The 15294-nt window shown below is 38.5% G+C and overlaps 1 protein-coding gene across 1 annotated transcript; it reads right to left on the bottom strand.

The window, feature by feature from the left end:
* On the bottom strand, positions 1-14945 carry LOC146306593 (serine/threonine-protein kinase 38-like). The gene is made up of 14 exons (XM_084710772.1): positions 14573-14945; positions 6963-7102; positions 6337-6388; positions 6114-6236; positions 5920-6003; positions 5688-5811; positions 3941-4095; positions 3734-3836; positions 3540-3601; positions 3141-3258; positions 2865-2988; positions 2104-2199; positions 1392-1483; positions 1-479 (listed from the first exon to the last, which is right to left on the bottom strand). Exons 2-14 carry the CDS (start codon positions 7094-7096, stop codon positions 355-357), a joined length of 1392 nt encoding a protein of 463 aa, XP_084566898.1. The 5' UTR covers positions 7097-7102; positions 14573-14945; the 3' UTR covers positions 1-354.
* Positions 14946-15294: the final 349 nt, after the last annotated feature.

Raw genomic sequence — 15294 nt, 5'->3', positions numbered from 1 at the left:
ATCCTCAATCCCACCTCGGCCTTTTGGCAGTAAAAGAAAAATCCTCTCCAGAAGCAGTATGCCGCTGAACATGCAGATATGCTGATTTAGTGTCCTAGTTAGTGAGCTGGCCTGAGAGCTATGGCTAAAGACGGCACGTGTATACAATATAAACAACCGAGGTAATGCGGTAACGCTCCTTAATTTCCGAGCTCTTGGCGGTTCTTGCGGCGGCTGAGCAGACCTAAATAACTTGTGATGAGGGTTAAATTTAGACTGAGAGGCTGACAGCGCGGCCTTCAGCACCAGCGGGGCTCCACGGCCCGACCCTGTGTCCGTAAACGTCTGTTTTTTTTTCCTCCCCATCGCGGCGTGTCAGGCCTTCCCTGCCTTCATGTATGTGGGGATGGTGCCTCGCTGAGTCAGGCCCTCGAAGCGTTTGTACGTGTAGTTGAGGAACACCCAGTCCTTCGATTTGAAGTCCGGCTCCGTTGCACTGGCTGTAAATGAACACAAAAGAAAAGGAGGTGTTAATTTAATTTGACTCTTGAGGGTGCTACAGATCAAATCATGTAAATGAGAAGCACTTTTAAAGCCATGATTATATTGAGGGGATTGTTTGGGGTTTTTTAAGTGAGGTTATGAGGTACTCATTGAAACTAAGCACTGAACTGCTGTGGACAGGGTCAACAGCAAAATGTATTTTATCAAATTAAGAAAACCAATAACAGTTTATGTGTACGCTGTATTTCCAAAATTGTCATATTATTTTCCAACGGGAAAGTCTTGGTGTATCGTCAGTTTTGCTCAACCAGACTCCACTGGTGAAATCAATCATTTTACCTCCGGGACCATGAGGGTTTGCTGGTGAACCGCTGCCTCCATCAGGTAGTTTGTTTGTGTTATCGTGTGACTTTTACAAGGTTGGTTTGGATTCATCAAAGTCACACAATGACACAAACAAACGCACAGATTGAGGCACCACTCGACCAGCAACTCCTGTGTTCTCAGGCAAAATGACTGATTTCACCAACTGAGTCTGGTTGAGTGTGAGTGAGTGATATTTGGCTATATAAACGATGGTTTGCTGTCTGAAAAGCCTGTTTGACAGCAAGGTAAAGCATTCAAAATCTATCTTATTTTTTTCATAAGGACCTTGTTAAGTGCCTACATAAAATAAAATATGTTTTGCTGCTGTTTTGCTGTACACAACAGTACATTGCTTAGATTCCATGCTGGAACTCCCCTCTGCTTCAACTCAGGGCATATTGACCACCATCTACTGTACTGTAAATAATCTGTACTTTAAATAATAAAATAATCTGAACTATCCCTTTAAGAGAGTAACGGCCACGCTCTGTCAGAATTGGACCCAAAGCTAATGTTCCCAATATGGGATTTTTAAGACGAACCTGGCTGAAGGATATCTGATTCAGGGAAGTCATCAAAGTTTGAGGTGTCGTCGATGCTCTTGATTTCAATGGAGATGGCTGCTGGCCGCTCCCTGTGGAGGCAAGATAAAAAATAATAAAAAAAATAATGAGTATTTAATGCTCAACATGGGCGCCTTTCCATTAACCACAGAATGGAATTTTCCTGAAACTGCAGGTTTATCTTTAATGCATGGAATACATAACATCGCTGTGAAGTAACATCTTTTTGTCATAATTTGGTCCAGGAGAGCACTTGACCATCACCAGGGGTGATTTTAACCACTGGAGGGCAGCAAAGGAACAATTTTCAAGGGGTGCTGAGTTGTTCTTTAACCTCTTTAGCACCACACAGGAGGAAAAACTTCAGTGACACAGGAGGAAAAACTTCAGTGACAGAAGAAAAATCTAAAAATCTTTCTAACAATCAGTTTCATAGTTTATTAAAGGTATTTTATTTATGATTAATCAGGCTTAATTCTCCCTCTGCATGTTTTACCTTGTGTTGCTGTAGCTTTGACATTAGTCTGACAGCACTTGAGTCACACTGAAGCGTTACAGAAATGTTATACTGTAGGTCTGACCTATTTAGACTGTCATCTGACTCGAGCACTTATTCAGACATGAGACCATCATGTTAAATTGCCAATGCATTTACGCACCGTTGGGTACGTCTGAAAGGAGCTTCATGTACCTGATGTGCTCCCAGTCCACCGACTCAAAAAACTGATGACTCTTGATCTCCTCCACACTCACAGCCCCGATCCTGTTCTCAGCATCAGTGCAATACCTGAAACACACAAACAGCACACAGAGAATATAACTGTACAATTAACCTTTATACTCCAAACATATTATTATTCACTATGCAAAGCTGTGGAGGCATAGGAATGCTATAAAAAATGTGGAAATATAAACAGGAATAAATACAATAATGGTCAAATAAAAATGTGGAAATATTAAGAGAAATTAAAGAATGAATGAGTACATTAAAATGTGAAAATATAAAGAAAAATGTGGAGATATAAAGAAAAGTGTATAATGACAAATAAAATAATTGTAAGCATTTTTATTTATTTTCATATTTATTTGTTCATCGATTTTGGTTTTGTATAAATCTAATCTAATCTAATAGTTTTGAGTTTTTTTATTTTGTATATAAATAAAAAATATTAATTGGATTTTTAAAAAATTATTATTATTTTATTTTATTTATGTTTTCCCTGTTGTTTTTGCTATTCTTTAAAGGACATCCGGGCAGGATTCATTTGTTCATTCAAACAAAACAAAAGGGAAAAAATATATCTAGGATAATTTATTTTTATTCATATTTCCACATTTTTTAATTTACCTATTTGCGCTTTTATTTATTTGTATTTATATTTCCACATTTATTTCCTCATTCTTCTCTATGCCCTCTGACATGACCTGAAATAAAAGTGCATCTTTATATACCTTAATATCAAGTCTTTGGCCCTCTCTGAAATGGGGACTTCAGGTGGGAAGACGAGGGTTTCCTTCCAGTTCATTACCTTCCTGTACGTCTCCTGCGGCGTCTCAGAGCAGAAGGGTGGATAACCTGAACACACAGACAACAAGCGGTTAAAAAATGTGTCAATCTCCAATGTAAAAATAATTGAAATAACACTAAAATAATACATCTATTTGGATTAAGACTGTGACTCCATTTTCCAAACTGATTGCATTAACCTCTCTTAATGTGTGTCTTACCAATGAGCATTTCATACATGATGACACCCAGAGACCACCAGTCACACAGCTTGTTGTATCCCGTCTGCATGAAGACTTCAGGGGCGATGTAGTCCGGCGTTCCCACAGTAGAATAAGCCTGAGAGTCACACAGAAAGATAAAGGGTGAGCGCTCTGGGTAGGAGGATATTAAAAATAAATAAATTCAACCAATAAAACTGGCAAGCCAAACATGCTCTACTCCTGTTAATAATTGACATGAAGGTATGTTAGTTGGGATTCAAAGGCTGCTGTGTCCATTTTCTGCAGGGAGCTACTTTTTCTTTTCTTCTTCTGCATGTTGCAGTCAGTATGAGCACCATTCCCTCGTTCTTACTCTTGGGCTTCGTATACACATTCAGTAAAATACCAAAGTCTTACCAGCTGCCTCCTGTTCTTCTTCCAGGTTTCTGCTTTCCTCTTGGAGTTCATATTTTGAAAAGCTGCAAGATGGAGAAAAGTAAAAGAGAGGAAAAGTTAGTGATTACTTAAATAATAACTAACAGTATATGTTTTCCATGAGACCAAAACAATGTCTAACAAACAATGTGTTTTGGAAGTGATTTTGAACTCACAGAAATCACTGGGCGGGTTGTGTGTCAGGTTTCTGTAAAATTCTGTGCGATGAGCCTTCTTCAAGCCTGTACACAAGCCGAAATCCGACAGTTTCACATGTCCCTGTGAGCAGAGAAACATCTGATGAGGCACCATGCACTTGCCCAGCACACTGTCCACTTTACTGACAGTAAAGACATGTGTGAGTGTCTGTCTGTGAGTCTCACCCTGGAGTCTAGCAGCAGGTTGTCTGGTTTGATGTCTCTGTGGATGAAGCCCAGCTGGTGGATGGAGTCGATGGCCAGGACCGTCTCTGCGATGTAGAACTGGGTGGCCTCTTCAGACAGGGTGTCCTTCTTCATCAGCAGGGTCATCATGTCGCCTGGAAACAAGTTCAGAGTTCAATGCCCAATTGAATAAAACCACTTAGGCTAGGGCTGCCTTTAAATTTTTATCCAAGGATGCCTTAGAAAAAACTGAATTGCATAAAATCACCATAAGGATTTCCTCAGGATGTTGTAAGAGAAAACCCTCTGATCTGTAAATGTTTTAGCTTTAGCTATATTCACATATGTGTTGCTAAAAAGTCCTTAGTAACCATTTCCTCTGAAAATCAGCCCCCTGCACCACCCTGGTTTCAATTCCAGCAGCCCTTTGCTGCATCCAATCACCTCACTCTCTGCTCCCTTTCCTGTCTCTCTACAGCTGTCCCATGAAATTAAAGACAAAAAACCCAGATAAATACATAAAGAAAAAATTAAAAGTGAAAAAATTTTGGGAGCATGAGACCGTGGCTGAATTTATGGTGGTTGAAAAAGAGGCAGAGATACCAAGATGCTGTAACAGTTATTACACTGTAACAATATAACAATATAACAATAATGTTTGCACAAGCAACTTTTTAACTAGCTGTCCAAATGTTAACATTACTGTCTTATATTAACATTAGCTTTATTGTTTCATTGAAACTCACCAGTTTTTTCACCAGTAATGTTGTCATATTTCTTCATTACATCATCTACGTTTTGTTTCAGATTTCTTGCATTAATTTTGTCAGCTTCTTTCTTCGTATTTGTTATGGCTGGTTTAAATTTACTCTGTATTATGTGCTTGTGCTTTCTAAATTCTTCAAGAACAACATTCTCATCTTCTGTCCAGTTTGGCTCAGTGTTTCTCTTACTTTTTAAATTTCCCCCTGGGGATCAATAAAGTATTTCTGATTCTGATTCTTTTGTCTTTGTAGTCCATCTGGGAGAAGCTAGCTAACACTGACCATAATGCTGCATAACCAAAGTAACTGAAGTGCATATGTGCTTTATTATGATAGTAACCACTCTAAAAGCCTTAGTCTAAATGCTAAGAGCTATACGCAGCACTCCTTAGCTTAGGGAAATATTTTGCATGAAGGAGAAACTTAAAATTAAAACTTGATCATGATAAAACACAACATTTTTGTACTGATTTATGTCACAGAATACTGATTTATTCAGTATCCAGTTCAATACATTTTCTGCCTTAAGTGCTATTCACACGGGACTAGTATTCCCAGGGGACCTCATGTGATTTAGAAATTACTCCCCCATGTCTGTTTCCTTCTGCACATTCACTCAAACTAAGTGAGGTCTGTATTTTATATTAATTTACAGACTTAACAGGGCAGGACAAGGCTCTGCACAACATCCCCTTACTATGAGCAATGAACCTCCTGAATATGCACCCACAATCCTGTCAAAACTTTCATTTATCATTTGGAATTTACTATAAATCACAGAGATGCAAATTTGTAGGGGACTGATATTTTTACAGGACTATGTTTGGTGAAATGTGTCAGATAATTTGTGGTGGAATTCTTATTTTACAAATCAGATTCATGGTCAAAGGTCACAAACAAACTCAAAAGCAATCAACATACTAACAATGGATGAGCTCAAATGCTCAGGTCAAACAATTCAATCTTAAGTAATCAGTCCAAACCTCCAGGGAGGAACTCCATGATGAGGTAGAGGTTCCTCTTGTCCTGGAAGCTGTAAAACATCTTCACCACCCAGGCGCCATCTGCCTCCACTAGAATATCCCTCTCTGCCCGGATATGAGCAACCTGCAGCGAGACAGCAGAGAAACTCAGACACTTTAAGTACAAGAGCACAAATGCAGCAGCAGAAGCGGTTTAAACAGCCTTTAACTGTAGAGTTAACAAATGCTTTACCTGTTCTTTCTCCAGCATGTCGGCTTTCCTCAAAATCTTCATGGCATAAATGTGCCCTGTGTCTTTTTTCTGCACCAAACGGACCTGAAGGGGGCGACATTACAGCTATATTCATATGGAATGTGAATAAGCAGCAACTACAACATTTATAAACTTTACAAGCTTCAGTTTTCCATGCTGTTCTTTTGTTGTACCTCTCCAAAAGCGCCACGTCCAATAACTTTGAGGGACTCAAAGTCATCCAGACCGAGTCTTGTCCTCTTCAGCCGCAAAAACTCTGTCTCCTTGCGGGCATGCTGCGAGCGGCGCATTACTTTCTGCAAAACACAGGCAGACAGACAGTGAGCCAAGCGAAGTGAATGAATGAAAAAGAAAAAAACTTTTTTGTTGAACATTTTCAGACAAAGCGCACTGTACCTCCTCATCTGGCAAACCCTCTTCGTCCATGGCCTTCTCCAGCTTCTTCTGCCTTTGAATTAAAAAAAAAAAAATTAATGAAACTCATGCTTTTAAAAGGTATGCACACTGAATAAGGGCTGCAAAAATACAGCAAAAACACTGTTATCCTAGTTACTGCACAATATAGAAATGAGATGTTTTTGAATGGAAACACACAAGGCGGGATTAAATAATCTAAATCACTTCCGATCTTGAATATGAATCTCTGAATCGCTGAACCATGTTACCTGTACTAGAGGTCAGCTCTAAAGTGGTAATGTGAGAATGCAAGAGGTAGATTATGAGCTGTCCTTTGTTGCTCACACCTGAGATGAAACCCCTCTGCATTGTTTCCGGATGGAGTGACACTTGATACTCTAAACAACAGCTACATTTACAGAGGGGAACTGGCAGCTCTGTGGTAAGGGTGTTAAACGACTTGTACTGCATGTTGTGAACATTGTTCAGCAAGTAAAAGGTAAATTAAAATCGCCAGGAATATGATTGATATAAAGAAACAGATGCAATTGGACAGGTGTGTTACTATGCATTTGGGTGGAGAAAACACAGTACTGCTGGCTATAAAACTACGCAGGCAGTTTTACCTCATCTCTCGCTCCTCGTGCTGGGTGAGCAGAGTGCTGTAGAAGTTTTCTAGTGTCAGCTTGGCCACAGTCACCCTCTCTCGGGTGTGGTTGCTCATGGGAAGGGCAGCTGCAGTCCCTCCCGTCATGGCCATACTATCCTGTAAGACAACATCAGTCCAGACATTGTTTACACAGAAGTCATAATTGTCTACTGCTGAATTTTGGCATCAATTTTCAACACTTGTACATCTGTAACTATTTAAGTATAACTTCTGTAAGTAAGTCTAAGTTTTGAAAGAAGAAATAACACTTTCTTCCTCTTACAAATTAAAAGTTAAAATCATTACAGTGACTGAATAAATAAATCACACCCTCACTCAATTCAGTTGCAGCCTTACTTGGTCTGGTATGACCAGTAGCTTATGGTGGCTAATGTTAGCAAACCTCAGCTATATATTGCTGTGTAACTGACATGACTGATCCAGTTCACTGACATGATCACTCTTCTATACTTGTACTCATGTTTAATGCTATTTTAGCATTTATCATTGGGGCTAATTCAGACCAGCATTTAAACATGTTACAGCAAAATTTTGTCAACTGGCTTTTGTCCCTCCTCCTCCTGATTCGAGGACAACCAGTACTGGAATTTTGGGGCTGATGCAGATATCAGTAAAAACTAAATTCAGTTATCTACATATATGTATATATATATATACATATATATATATATATATATATTTATATATATATAGTAAAGATGGAAGGGCAGAGTGAGATAGCCTATAAATAATATCTGATTTTAGACTATATACACAGTATATGTCTTGATAGACACATTTTCTCTAAAATAATGTACTGTAAATTCGACAACAGGGTTGACTATTGGTGCTTTCACAAAATATTAACACAATGAGATTTTTGATAAATAATCAGTGATACAATGTGGATATAGTGACAACGCGGGCAAATAACAGAACAGCGATCAGTCTGGTAAGTTCAGAAAATGACATCACTTTACTTACTGCAGCCTTAAAAAACCAGGAAAAGACAACACTTCCATGTCAGGATATAACAGTATCCAAAAACTAAGATGATCTAGTCTCACATCACAGTATTGACATAATATTCATACACTAAAGCCTTAAAAGATGGATGATTTAATATTCCATTGCTCAGATTGAACCAAATTGACAAATATAATTTTACTACTATATAATCTGACAGCTTAATACTATATACTTTTATAGCTTAATATTTTATATACACCAATACCAGTATAGTTGTGATAAGCCAGTATCAACTGATAATTTATCAGCCCCAATATGTATGCGCATCCCTAGTTTCTCCCATCCTAAAAGAGTTAAATATGCTATAATAATAATAATAATAATGCAGAGGAATGTCATTGCTTCTGACATACTGTTCCTCACTCTCATTTAAATACCACTGATGTTCTTAAATCTACTGTACAGCCCAATGTATTTTTCTATTCCATTAATTAATACAAATTCCATCTAAAACAACATGTTACTGGAACATCACATTAGATCGGAATATGCATGGAATAATACATGACTTTTCTTTTGTTGTGATATCGTATTCATATATCGACCGCCCTGCTCTCATAATATTGTCATCCGCCATTAAAAAACCCATATTGGTCGACAACTGTTTCTCACTCTTTGTTGGGTGAAATAATGCACAATAATGTGTCGGGAGTAAAAATCATGTAGAAAGAGAGAAACATGTCCCCAGGTTGTTGGCATGTTAAACATTACTTCATAGGCTGTGGTAGTTCACCAGCCCAGTGAGTAGTCCCTACATGACCAAGCTTCTTGCGCTACCTTTGTCTCGCTGATTCAGTGATAAACATTGCTGAGCCACATTGTAGTCTGACTGGTCCTTTTTCCTGTAATCATCACAGATGTCGTCATTGGCAAAAGTTACATAGAGCTGCTTTAAAGCCTGATACAACACAGCCTCCTGAACAGACCAGTAGGAATCAGCAGTATTACAACAGGGACAAGAACCCTCACTAGCTTTCCACCCACAAACACAGACAGCTATGAGGCGGCGTGGCCGATAAGTTTACCCCTGCACCATCTGCATGTCTGCCCTTTACGACATTTGAAGAGCGTCAATCAACAACCTAACTCTGCAACGGAGTTGAAATTAATGTGTCTAACATGGTGTATTGTCCTATTTAAGTGGTACTCCAGCAACCAGACTACCAGGTGGTGCCCAAGTCAGATCCCTGGTACAAAAATATTCTTGCGACCCTAAAACAGGGACAGGGAATCATGTGCTGCTGGATGATTCATGGTCTGCAGGGTTTCATTCCAGGAACTCATCAGTGAAATCTCATCTGATCTTTCTCAGTATGCATTCACTGCATTTTTAAACCGTCTCGGATAATATCAAACTGACAAATAACTATTCCAAACTGAAAGAAAAATATCCTGGAAATCTGCCTGTCACATGAAGAGACCCATCATTCATTAACAAGAATAACACATCACATAAGAACAGAACTCTAGTTTTTATTCTTGCTCTCTTTTATGAAATGATTGTTCTCTCCCACTCACTTTACGAACTACCTTCTCTACAAGGGCACATACTGACATCTTGGATTTGATGTGAAGGCCTTGTGTGGGTGGAATAAAAATGACAGAGGGTAGAAGAAACACACACATACTAGAGGTGGAGGTTGTCTGAAAAAACACCGAACATGAATGATTGTGTAAAAGACTGCTAGGAAAAGCGTAAGCACTAAGTAGGGAAGTTTAATTCTCTTGTGCTTAAATTAATAGAATTTTAACATGAGCAGATGTTGAACATATTGTGTAATAGCGAGAAAGAGGAAGAGGGTGGATGTGTGCATCATCAAAATGTTTCAGCAGTACACCATCAGAGGGGTATGAATGGGCTTGATTAGCTCACACAGAGATAAAACAGCCCTGCAGCCCAAAGATAGGACCCATGTTTCGTCTAGTCACCGCCAGTCCTTTTTCCGTCCCGGCCCAAACAATCCCACAACAACAGGACACTTCCTGACTTCTGAGAAAGATCACTGAATCACTGCTGAAAACTGCTTGACTTGGAAGGTTTCTATAGACTGGAAAACACACACTGCCAAATAAGGGTGCTGTGAGTTACTGAAGGTACTGAGGTCCATACCTGAGAACAACACTTGAAGTGAGCTCCTCTTAAAAGGGAAACACCGCTAGTAATTATCACCAATTAATGACAATCTTGAACAAACAAAAATCAGCACAAGCAGATTAATCACAGTTCAAGTGGTCACGTGGGCCTTATGTGATTACTCCCTTCAAATGGGCTCATGATATTCGCAGCAGCCTCATCTTGTCATTATGCCTTTGCATTTCTTGCATTACCTTGCGTGCTAAATTGTTAGCCTTAGTGGCTTCAAGACACGGCAGTGTTTTCACAACTTAACCACTTGATGCCAAACAAAACTTCCTATGTCATAACCATGAGCTCACGAAGGCAGCATACATTGCATCTTTTTTAGAAGATGTGCATCAGCCCCATGTGACTTTGAGGCCAGTTTATGTACTGTAGGCATTACAACAGCTTGACACAGATGCAGAATTCAGCCCTGGACTGGTGTTCTTTTTGGTCAGCCAAGTGCAAATTTAAGTCACTCACAGAGAAATGCTTGGTCAACAATGTGTGAACATGCTGGATAGTGGAGGTAGGGTGCTGTGCTCAACTAGTTGTATTTTGATATAGTGCACAAACACGCAGGACATCACTTTAAAATATAAATACATACTAAAGCTGGCCAACATAGAGAATGTACAGAAATTGGACATTATTGACATTGACAATAATGAAAGCCACATATTTTTCTTAACACACTGGCCATAGTAAATTCATACATTTTGGTCATAAAAAGCATCACTACACAGAGTTTTACCCAGACCGTAATTATTATGACACTACATTTAAGTAAATGCTGATTGCATAGAATAATGACACCATCCGCATTTAGATTGGTTGACTCTAAGACTTGCTTTCAACAGTCTGCCACCGGAAACCATTTTCCCCAGGAAAATACTGTCTTCACCAGAGACTGCTAACTGTATTCCCCCCCTCCACCCCACACCTGTGTTATTACTTATTTATTTATTATTACTATGTTATGTCCATGCATAGCATGACAAAAGTCATGTACATGACTTCACATGCAATTAAGTGTTCAAGAGGTCCATTTGAATGCAGTATAAGCTAAGGGGGAACACATTTCGACAGGGAAACAGATTTTGACACAACACCTATTGTCTTTTCCACAACAGCGCAACAATAATACCACCAGGAAATGCTGTGGGGCTGAAAAGTTGTCTTCTCTTGTCTGTCTCAACCTTAATTTCATTTTGTCTAATGCAAATATTGGAAATTTGGAAATGCTGGACATTTACTTAGCGTTTATGAGGAATGTAAGTCCAATATTCACTCTACTTTTAGTTCTGCTTTTGGTCTCCACCAACTCTTGAGAGAAATATCTGGCTCTTGATAGCATTCTAGTGGGTTTTGAGAGCTTTAACACTGAAAACAACAACCTGTTGCTGCCAAAAACAAAATTATGAGAGCGGAGAGAGTGAATGAAAACTGTAAAGTCGTGGTTTATGAGACCAAAACAGCGTAGAGCTGTGGTAAACTGGGGAGTCAGGTGGTAATTCTCTGTGGTTTATCACACTAGTGTTCTGTGCAAATCTAATATTATTTAAAAGCTACTGACTCAATTTAGATAAAAAAAAAACCATCTTGTAAAGCTATTCAATCAAAGCATACAATATCACATTACCATTATTACTTTTTCCCTATATTGGTCACATCTCCCAGTCTGTTTGTACGGAGCTGAAATTGAGTAATGGAATTAATGAGCACACTTGAGCCATGGCCCTGGATGGGTGTTTTTTGCTTGTTTCCCTACCAAGGTGGAAAATGAAGCATCATTAAAACTAGTTAGACTGTTAGCTCACAGCTGAGCCAGCCGGGCCTTTGAGCTCAGTCTGAAGGGATTCCATTGGGCTTGAAGTTAGCCAGATCCACCCCCAGAGCTAAATAAACAAGGCTCCACCACTCAGGCACTTACAAGGAAGGCATTATAAAAGCATGTTCACAATTTGAAGCCTGCAGCCTTAAACCGGAGGCAAAAAATCTGGCTGACCAGAGCTATAATCTACAAATAAAGTAAAGTATTTGGTCGCACAGTCAATGAAAATTTGTTTAAAAACTTAAATGCTGTTTCTTAATCTTACTGAAACTGTTAAAGGACTAGTGCACTCAAATGGCACAAAATACACAGCTGTATTTGTGTATTAACGCATAGTGGTGCCATGCAGATAGTTGTGGTTTCATTTGCCACACTTTGGAGATCTTCTACCCTGAGATTGAAAAATTACATTTCAACAGGTGAACAGCACTATATCACTCAAGAAAACCATGACTAAGGTATTCTGCATTATCAACAGTCGTCGCAGACTTTTTAAAACCATATAGATATAGATTAGGTATTTGCCAATGAATAGTGCTGATAGCGAGGTATGTGGATTATCCTGAGTTTATCTGCATGGGTACATTCTACATGGCCACTACAACAACAACATCACAAGAACGCAATAATCCTGTTGGCACTTTATCTCACCTGGCAGATAGGGAGCTGAGAGTTAGACTTAAAACTTTTATACATGTAGGGAAATTGTTTAGATAATACACTTAAAGTTGAAATACAACTAAATCCAGGCAGAGGATTCAGAGTGTAACATTTTCCCCCAGATGTTGGATTTCTCAGTCTGGTGTAAAATGATTTAGTTAGTGTGTGTATGCAAGTCCACACACACACACACTCACTCACACACACACACACACACACACACACTCCACCCTTTAAGTACTGTAAGTGACTGGACAGGAAACCCTTTCCGTCCTGAATGAAAGGGTTCAGTCATGACGCCTGGGAGAGGAATGGAGCGTTTATACACACATGCTCACACACACACGCACTAAAAGCCTATAACAAAACTAAAAACCATTTTTGTGTCAAAAATAGAGCTGCAATGATGAGTTGGTTAATCGATGAGTTAATCAAAAGAAAATTAGCTACCAACTATTTAAATTATCGATTAGCCTAAACATTTCAGTCATTTTCCAAACAAAAATGTCAGCTTCTTAAATGCATGGATTTGCTACTTTTCTTTCTCATTTGACAGTAAAAGAAGAGTCTTTCAGTTTTGGACTGCTGATTGGACAAAAGGAGCAATCTGAAGCTGTCACTTTGGGTTTTGAAAAAAACTGTGATGAGGATTTTTAACTTTTTTTGGTAATATTTTATAGATTAAACAATTAATCGTGAGAAATAATGATTAGTAGGCAACTTCATGGTGTTTATGAATTATTCAGTAATATTCCTAACATTATGTAGTATTACACTTTTTATCCTTATCCCACACTTACTCAGTTTGTTTTTCCAGTGTTACCAAATACTTCAGAATATGCTTCAAAATTGGAAAGAAATGCCAACAAGTCATCTTCAAGTTAAAATATATTTTAAGTATATGTGCTGTTGTGTTATGCCAGTGTAACTTCTTTTTATGCTTAATATAGAGCCAGACTGATATATGGGTTGACCAATATTATCGGCCAATATTGGCCTATTAGTATCATAATTGGTATCAGCAATGGCATATATGTTGTCCGATGCAGGCCTATATGAAAACTTTTTTGTTTTAAACGTAACATAATGTTGGCTCTATACATTCTATGTATATGTGATCTCTTTACTTAATGGTTAACAGTTTGATATATACATAAATTTATATAACTGCTAACTGTGTTTTTTAATTGTAGTTATTTATAATTATTAATTATTAAATTAATTATTATAGATTTATTAATTATTATTCATTATTACTAGTGAAAGTTTACTGTTTCTGTGTCCTAATATTATTCAGTAAGGGTTGCCTGTTAAACTGCCTCTATAACATATATTTGTCTCAAGTTTTAACCACTTTTGCAAAAAAAAAAAAAAAAAAAGCAAAAGTGTGTGTTTATACATATTCTAGATTCTTTATAATGGTGATGTATTCGTTTTTTTTCTCTCCCTAATATAATTTTCAGTATCTGTCTCATTATCGGTTGAGTAGTAGTTTAATATTTAAAGTAATTATCATGCCTTTGAAGTACACACAATCAGTGCAGAGATGGTGTGCACCTGCATGGAGCATTAAACGAGCTACACATTAATGTCTTGTCCGGCTAATGTTTCACAACTCACCTAGCCTCGTCTAAATTGAAAGTTTTTGTGCCACCCTGTCAAACCACATTAACTGTCTCCTACACTCCTGCCCCTGCTGCCTGGCACAGCAATAATAATTCATAGTAGAGAATATTTATAGGTGAAATACCGGTAAGTTTTATTAATATTAGGCTAGCAAATACTGGTTTAGTTTGTTGCTGTGTTTCGTTAGCTAGCTATGTGTCCGTTGTAAGGTTAACGTTATTCCCTATGCGTCTCTGTCTGGCAGGTTCCATGACAGCCACAAATAAAAAACCGACAGCATAAAAATAAAGAGCACTCCGTGAGAAAGATTTTCACCTACCTCCGTGTCCTGCTCCAGAGTCAATTATTGGCTTGCCGCCACCCCACGACCCAGGTGAAAAAAAAGGTCTTTTTCCCGTATTTTTCTGCCTAATATTTAGGCAGTTGAAGGCTGGAGGCTCCAGTTATTGGCAACCCTTTAGAGGAACTTGTCAGGCTGCACAGTAAACATCGTCGATATCAAAGCCAAATCATAACGTAAGTCCTCTGACGGTGACAACGAGCTAAGCCGAAATAATTTTAAAATATTTTACGGTCTTCATTTGTACTCCCTGACCTCAAAATTCAGCGCTTCCTTCGTCTTTATCGCTATAAAATATGAAATAAGCAGCGGTGCTTCCTGGGACCGTCGGGCTCATCAGACGCTCCAGCAGCCACGCAACGGCGTAGTATTTGAATGACATTAGCGATAACCAATCACCGATGAAGAAAGGGACCTGTGGTTTCCACTGGCCAATCAAATGGGGAATTTACATACGAATGACATGTGCATCAGCCAATGAGAGGATGTGAACCGCCCCACAGGGGGTTGCGTTCCAGGACGCAGGTTCACTTGGCTAGCAAGCATTTGAAGCTATGAAAGAATATACTGTAGCCTCAGTGGATGAAATCTTTGTTACATAATTCCATTGTTTATGCTTAGAGCAAACTCTTACTGTAAAGAACTAATATTATTATATTTTCTAGAATGATATCTCACAAACAACATGGTGAAATAATTTG

Source organism: Lutjanus erythropterus, chromosome 22 (assembly GCF_056507025.1).
Source record: "Lutjanus erythropterus isolate fLutEry1 chromosome 22, fLutEry1.hap2, whole genome shotgun sequence".
NCBI lineage: Eukaryota > Metazoa > Chordata > Actinopteri > Lutjaniformes > Lutjanidae > Lutjanus > Lutjanus erythropterus.
Note: the sequence above shows the minus strand (reverse complement) of the source record. Positions and strands in the feature narration are given on the sequence as shown.

Coding starts and splice junctions, on each gene's coding strand:
- LOC146306593 (XM_084710772.1), bottom strand. CDS start 7,096: ATGGCCATGACGGGAGGGACTGCAGCTGCCCTTCCCATGAGCAACCAC. Junction 3,837..3,940: donor ACCTGCTGCTAGACTCCAGG/GTGAGACTCACA, acceptor CTCTGCTCACAG/GGACATGTGAAACTGTCGGA. Junction 2,200..2,864: donor GCCAAAGACTTGATATTAAG/GTATATAAAGAT, acceptor TGTGTGTTTCAG/GTATTGCACTGATGCTGAGA.